Genomic DNA, 7321 nt, shown 5'->3' on the forward strand with positions numbered 1-7321 from the left:
GGGGAGTGAGTTGGAGGGTGGAGTGGGCTGCTTTTAACTATGTAAAGCACTTTGTGCTACATTTTTTGTATGAAAAGTGCTTTAGAAATAAAGATTGATTGATTGATTGATTGATTGATTGATTGATTGGTTGATTGATTGATTGATTGATTGATTGATTGATTGGTTGATTGATTGATTGATTGATTGATTGATTGATTGATTGATTGATTGATTGATTGATTGATTGATTGATTGATTGATTGATAGCAGTGGAATCGGATCTTAAAGTTGAACTAACCAAAAAATATCTAGTTAAGGAAGCATATTGGAAGTGGAAAACACAGTAATCATTTGAAAATCTGCTGAGGGTCAGAAACATTTTTTGGGGGGAAGCTAAAAACAACAATGTGTAAAAACTCTTCTCAAAATCCCTTAAAGACCGGTGAACTTGAACAGAGAATTTTAAGATGGATTCTTACCATATCTTCTGCAGCGGTACTCACAAACACCATTGTGTCCACCGACCAGTTCCACCAGGGAGTCGAAGTATCCGTGCGCAGTCTGGAAATTATTTCTAATAGAGTTGAGGCCCCAGCTGCTGTCTTCTTGTTCCTGTGCTGTTTTCTGGGACTTGTTTGTCTGAACTGGTCTGATCTCATTCGCCTCTTCCCCAGAAGAAGGTTGTTCCAGGCTCTTAGCTTCTTTAGTAAAAGCTTTCAGAGCAGGGCTGTCTCCAGGAGGCCCATCACTGCCTGGCACTGATTCTTTGACTGTAGCACCTTCTGCTACCACCTGGACATCTTCTTCATGTTTGTCACCTGATTGGCTACCCTTCACACCTATTTCACGCAGCGGTTTGTCACCAAAAACGCTGTTACCTGCATTTGCCTCAGCTGAAGATGAATCACCTACTTCAACAGCAGTGACACCTTCTTTGGCTACGTCAACAGAGGCATCTTCGGCAGCGACAACTGACTCAGCAGCAGGGCCTCCGTCCTCCTTTGCGTCAGTCTGGTAGTAGCCTAAAGTGGCACACGTCCCTGTGGACAGGCAGAGGAGGAGCAGGACAACAGTCCGAAGCAGCATGGTGTCGAAGTGGCAACAATCCAAGCAGAAGTGAGCCGTCAGTAACAAGATGGGAAGAGCTTAGACTGTGAGGGACAAAAACACACTTTGCCCCGACTGACTCTGTCATCCAGAGCGAAGACTTTGACCTCTGATTAGATTCCGGCAGACAGCAAAGCATTCCCTCATGTCAGGGGCAAAGGTCACCCTCTATCAATCCAAAGAAAAGCTTCAATGATTACACTAATTCTCTGTGATTATTTATCAAATGAGTACTGTCATCAAGGCTTTCTGCACACAGTTATAATTGGATTTCTTTTTCTTTTTTGCTAAGTCATGTGGAACTTGAACCTAGAGGAAAATCTCTTTAGGATTCCCGTTAACGCAACATATTTAATACCCCGTTAAAGGAAATACAGCATTAAAGAGAAATCCTATCCATGCTGACATTTCTCAAGACATTACAAACCCCTAGACTATCTTCACTGTTTATGATAAAGGTTACACACAGACACTTCAGCCCTGAATAAGAACAGAGGCAAACTACTGTTAATGTGACATAAGAGAGTGGAAGCATAACAGCATGAACGTTTATGTTATGTTATGATTTCAAGAGTAAAAAAGTTCCACGGCTCAGCTGGAACATCACTATGTGAAGAATACTAAGCAAATCTTTTCAGTTACACAGTAAAAGCAATATGGGAATTTTGCTTTAGTGCAGGCGTCTTAATTTCCTGCTGACACAATTTTCTCAAAAGTCTCTGCTGCCCTCTAGTGTTTGAAGAGTAGGTTGCTCCCAGTTATTCCATTACTTTATGTTTATATTTTAGATGGATGCTACACTGCTAGTTTATTTATGCAACGCATGACTAACTCTTATACACTCACATAGCATTATATATACAGTATACGTGTTATGTTATTGTATCTTATTTAACACTTAAGCTTTAAAAATTACTGCTAGACTAAAGCATCAGTAAATATAACACAACAATACTCATAAGGAGGATTTTAAATATCACTGTGTTAATATTTTTGTGCTTTTTCTTAGAATGCAGGATTGGAGTGAAGCATTTTAAAATGGTGTCATTGTTTGCTTTCCGATACTAGTAGTTTGTTTACCCACAGTAGCATTTGCAGCACGCTACAGCTGGGAACAAATATTTTCTAACTAATAACGCTGCACTGTTTTGTTGTCGACAGTTCCCAGATGTGAACTGATTAACATCTCTGATTATGAGTCAGCTATATCGACAGCATGGTGCATGATGAGGGTGAGTGTAGTTGAACTAAGTCTGTTAAAGAACAAAAAAAATCATCTGCATTTTGCTTGAGTCAGAGCTCAGGCCTTAACAGAATACAGGTAGAATGAAATGACCACAAGGTGAAGGTTACTGCCAAAAACGAGGTTCAACTATTAACCAAATCTGAGAGTTCACTTAATTTTGTCACACAGCACAGTGAATGTATTATAGGTCTATTCAATAACACACGAAAGATTTGTTTCTAAGTTATTAACTTTAGCGCGCTATGATTTTCCATACTTGAAACTGGGGCGACCAGATGATTTTTTTAACAAGTTCATGCACACAAACACTTCTGCCACCGCCTTATGGCGACTGGTGACGCCATTCACTCTGCTTGTAGATCTTGGTGTATTTCATCCCACAAAATCCTGTGGTAAAACACAGCATAGCAAGAAGAAGTAAGTAAAAATGGTCACAAACTAATCAAGTGCCACATATACACTGTTCCACATACCGTCTTATGGCCTTGCTTGCTTTCTCCTTGTTCAGCACTGCGCTGATGTTGTTTTCAAGATCCTTAAAAGACAGCACATCTGACTCTCACATAGTAAACATACATTTGAAATATCTAATACCTGCAATTAAAAATATAAACAAACAAACAAAAAACATGCTAAAAAAGACCCCCCTCTCATACCTTGCTAATGACCCTTAGATGCTCATTTGAGGCTATCAGCTTCAATATTTCAGTCTGGAAACAAACAGGCAAAAAGCACATTTCTTGCTAAACTCTTAACTTTTCTCAGTGTGATTTACAAGTTGAGCTATGCCTTTATAAGCCAGTGTGAAATGAGGCCAAATGTAGCACCTGTTGGTCTCTGATATGTCCTTTAGTAGCTGTGGTTGTAACAGTGGACACCAACTTCTCTTCTAGCTCTTCCTCCAGCTGTTTGATTTCCTTCCAAACATTCATTACTTGAAGCCTCTTGAACTGGATGCTGTCAGAATAGCCAGAGACACTCACAGTATCCTGCAGCCCTGACCGACATGTATCTGTTCAAACACAGATGAGGTGAACATGAATGCAATGCATAGAGAACTGATAAGAATTGATGCGTACTCATCATGGGCATGAATGCCATGGTAACTTTGGGCTTAATTTCTTTGAATTGTTGTTTACAGATGGGAGATGCTTTACAATTCCACCAGGGTGGCGTGATTGTAAAGCATACATCTTTAATGACTTAAAAAAAACAAGAATTTGGTGCAGAAGTTTGGATTTTCTCTAATCTACACAGGGTCAAAAGCACACATACAGACTCAAAAATATACAAACATTCACTTAAATCTTTTAATATGTGGTGCTAAAAGTTCTACAATGTCTTTTAACTTGACATGGTCCATTAACTTCTTGCTAGTGATGATTGACTAAAACTGGTAATTTCTCTTTGCCAGCATAGAAAAAATCCTTTGACAGTAGTCAATGGATTGACCAACACTGAGAAGAATGAGAAAAAGCACAAGTAATGCAGATGTGGCACCATGTTGTCAAGGTCTGGAAGAAGAGCCAAACTGTCACCCTCAGATGGGAAGAAATTAGGATGTTCAGAGACAACCAAACAACTGCCAAGACTAAAGCTTGTCATACGCTGGGAAATGCTGGAATAGCGTCATTACTATGGACTAAGAGGGTGCTCAACAAGAAAGAAGCCTTTGCACCAAAATGAAGTTCTTCAGGCTTGACTAAAATGTGCAGCGGTCTACATGAACAAGTCAAAAATCTTCTGAAGAAAAGTTTTATGGTCAGAGAAGGCAAAGACTGAGCTATTTGGCCATGGTGACAGAGGTATGTTCGGAGGAGTAAAGGAGGCTTTCAAAGCTAAAAACACGTATCAGCTGCCAAGCATGGTGGCGGTAGGATCTGGCTCTGGGGCTGATTTAATGCCAGGGGTACTGACACATTAAACAAAGTGGAAGGAATCCAAATTCTTCAACTTCACCTCAAATCAACAGCTAGATGACTGAAACTTGGAGACAACTGGGTGTTCCAACAGCACAATGATCTCAAAGACACATAAAAACTGGTTTTGGAGTGGATAAAGCAGGTTAACATTAAAACATTCTGGAACGGCATTCCCAAAACGCTGACCTCAACCTAATTAAAATTATGGTCTAAAAGCTTCATTCATTAAAAGGTCTGAATTACTATGACATTCATAACGATAGTGATCCTAACTGCATATGAAGACATCCCTGCTGGGATTAGAAAGTGACCACTGACACTACAACGTTGTTTTTTATGACTGTTGGCACCAAAAAGTGATTATTTGTTCACTCTTAAAGACCGCAGATATATCTAAAACTTAGCATGCTGTATAGAAAATTAACTGTTTACTAACAATAAGGTACAAAAAATATGTTAAGGTGGTCTTAAGACTTACTTTTCTTGTAACTGTCCTTCGGGTGCATGGCAGCTGAAATGTTCTGTAACTCATTTTGGACCCTGAGGTTTGAAAGGACAAACACACTTCAACTAAAGAGAATGTACATAAGTACAAGCCTGCTGTTGATACTTTGTTTTGTGATACCGTTTCCTCTCCTCTAGAGCTCTTCTAGCCTCATGCTCCAGCCTGCAAACCTCCTTTTCAGCATCGTCCAACTTGGTTTCGCTTACTTTGAGTGAAGTATTCGGTAACTGAAGCAAGAACAAAACATTAGGACCTAAATTATTTTCCAAAAAAGCAAAAGATGCTTGAGATTAATGCTGCTAGTAGCTTGGCTACTGCTGAAGAACTAAAGGTTTTATCCTTCTCTGTGGGAAGTTTAAATATTTACTGTTTAAACCTTGTTTAGAAATACATGTAGGCTTTTTTTTTTTTTAAAGAAACATTAACTGTAGACAAGGGACTGAAAATACCCACAAAATCAAATAACGAACTCTGTGACAAGTGGCATCTTTGACTCTTTGTACTGTGAGGAAATCTACGAATATCAGCACTGTTGTTTTCATTTTTAATGTAAAACAATTTCCATTCTTTAAAGGCAAAATGAGCATGAGAATATATTGTATAGGAACACTATGAATGAATGTCTTTGACACAAAAATGTCTGAATATCACAGTCATTTCTCAGGTTATGTCTTCAGTATGTGTGTCTTTGGGCAGTGTTCCTTACCAGGCTGCGTGGTGAGGACTGCAAACTCATCAGGTGGTTGACGTATAAATCATATTCTGTCTGGAAGAGAAAAGAAAGCTTTATTACAGACTGAGAATTATGTTGATTTAAAAAAATGTCCTTGTAGAAAATCCTTCAGAAAAAGATTTTACAAATTGTATGCACTGCAGCTTACTACCATGTTTAATAATAACAAAAAAAGGATTTCAGCTGCATGAAAAGTAAAATTGTGCACTTTGCAAACTGCAGCATGGGAAGTCTTTTTACTGACAGTCTAAGCAAAACTATCATGTGCAAAAGAAACTTGAGGCATTCGTTATGAATAAGCAGTAATGGAACCATCGCCCTCTGATGACCTCCTCTCTGATGCATCGCGACCAGGTTCCGGTGGCTGCTCTACTTGTACTTGCTACTCCAGGGACTCACTCTCTCTTGGCTCTAATACATCTGTCGGTACATGCTAAAAATGAGCTGGTGGGTACAGAGGAAATGGAAAAACCTTAATTTCCCTCAGGATGCGTCCAAACACTGGCGAGTCTTCACATACATCATCAAAGACGTCACTGAACACCGCAAGGCGGTCTCTGCTGGGCCAGCTCTGCGCAGACAACTTAATCAACCCCTGCGCACAAGACCACACACACAATATTAGCAGGTTAAAAGTGTGTTAGAGTGTATGCATGTTGAAGTCTGTGCATGTCTTTACCCTGTGTTCAGAGAGCACTTTAGGTTTACTATATCATGCAAAATGCAAAAAAAGAAAGAAAAAAGCAATTACAGACAGTTTATTGATGTCATGGTTTGTGTCACAATCCTCACCTCTTGCAGTTTCCTTGCATGCATTTCAGCAACATTTTTTACAGCCCAGAGGTCCGGTTTGGCCATGACTTGCCAGCCAAAGCATTTTTTCTTCTCTTGCTGGTTTTGGTTGTTCAGGCTGTCCTGGTCAGAACGGCTCAATGTGAAATGATGATTTACCCCCAGATCAGATGGAGATTTAGTTTTTTTCTGAGAACAAGCTTTCTGCTGGACAGGCAAAGTCCTTGAGGGACGGTAAACTATCTGAGATAGACTTATATGTTCTCTTCTTTCAGGATGTGATGTATGATCTTGTGTGTACCCCAAGACTCTAGGCTCTACTAAAGCTGTGCCAGAAGTGAGCTCAGGGGGGAACTCTTTCATTTCATTCTTTTTTGCCTTTGTCTGTATCTGCTGGAGAGATAGTGGGTTTCGACTTTCTTCTTGGCTCTGAGACATCCTCCAAAAAACCGACTTTGTCTCCTCTTGAGGCTGACTCTGGTTCAGGCTGCGAGGCCCCAGATGACCCGAGGAGTAGGCCAGGATATCAGCCTTCTGCCCGGCTTCAGCCGCCAGCAGCAGTCTGTGGATATCACTCCCATAGCGCCCAGGCTTTGGCTTCACACTGCTGGACATGGCTGTGAAGGCCAACTTATTGTTGTATAGTTGTTTTAAAGACATACGAGTAATAATATCTAATTATCTCAAGAGGTGTACAATTTCTTAAAATATTAAAAACATTCGTTATTCTTTCTGGTGAATAGAAATGCACCCTAAAAAGGAATTTTTCTCTCAAACGAAATCAAAATGACTTAAATTTTATGGTAAATCCAGACACTGCACAAATAATTCAAAGAGAGTTTACGCTTATAGCAAAACTACTAGTGCCTCACATTCACGTGATTAATTTATTTACTAAAGATCGTGCTGCAGGATAACAGAATGAAATAAACTCTCATTAATGACCTCACCTGTTAGCTAACTGTAATTTGGACAGGCTCAGGACAGAAAACAAACTTTCTTCATGGCCGCAGCAGTCTGTGCTTCACTCGGTT

At 39.8% G+C, this 7321-nt stretch overlaps 2 protein-coding genes across 4 annotated transcripts in view; both read right to left on the reverse strand.

The window, feature by feature from the left end:
* The window catches only part of pla2g12b (phospholipase A2, group XIIB), a 4297-nt gene extending 2480 nt beyond the window's left edge, over window positions 1–1817 (reverse strand). For both annotated transcript variants that reach the window (XM_005737050.1, XM_013911841.1), the window contains exon 1: window positions 462–1817. In XM_005737050.1, the coding sequence (XP_005737107.1) occupies window positions 462–1068 (607 nt within the window). In that variant the 5' untranslated portion in view covers window positions 1069–1817. The remainder of the gene's footprint in view (window positions 1–461) is intronic.
* A 764-nt stretch (window positions 1818–2581) lies between these two features.
* Window positions 2582–7321, reverse strand: LOC102210440 (uncharacterized protein C6orf118). 2 transcript variants are annotated; one of them, XM_005737051.1, is made up of 10 exons: window positions 7238–7321; window positions 6288–6904; window positions 5968–6090; window positions 5469–5528; window positions 4883–4989; window positions 4736–4797; window positions 3163–3347; window positions 2992–3045; window positions 2809–2870; window positions 2582–2722 (listed from the first exon to the last, which is right to left on the reverse strand). In XM_005737051.1, the coding sequence occupies exons 2-10, from the start codon at window positions 6900–6902 to the stop codon at window positions 2680–2682; spliced, it is 1311 nt and encodes a 436-aa protein (XP_005737108.1). In that variant the 5' UTR covers window positions 6903–6904; window positions 7238–7321; the 3' UTR covers window positions 2582–2679. The 2 variants fall into 2 exon arrangements, with proteins under 2 accessions (XP_005737108.1, XP_013767305.1); XM_013911851.1 differs by having other exon boundaries at window positions 6288–6917.

Source organism: Pundamilia nyererei, unplaced genomic scaffold (assembly GCF_000239375.1).
Source record: "Pundamilia nyererei isolate P.nyererei 1_Seehausen unplaced genomic scaffold, PunNye1.0 scaffold00073, whole genome shotgun sequence".
Lineage (NCBI taxonomy): Eukaryota > Metazoa > Chordata > Actinopteri > Cichliformes > Cichlidae > Pundamilia > Pundamilia nyererei.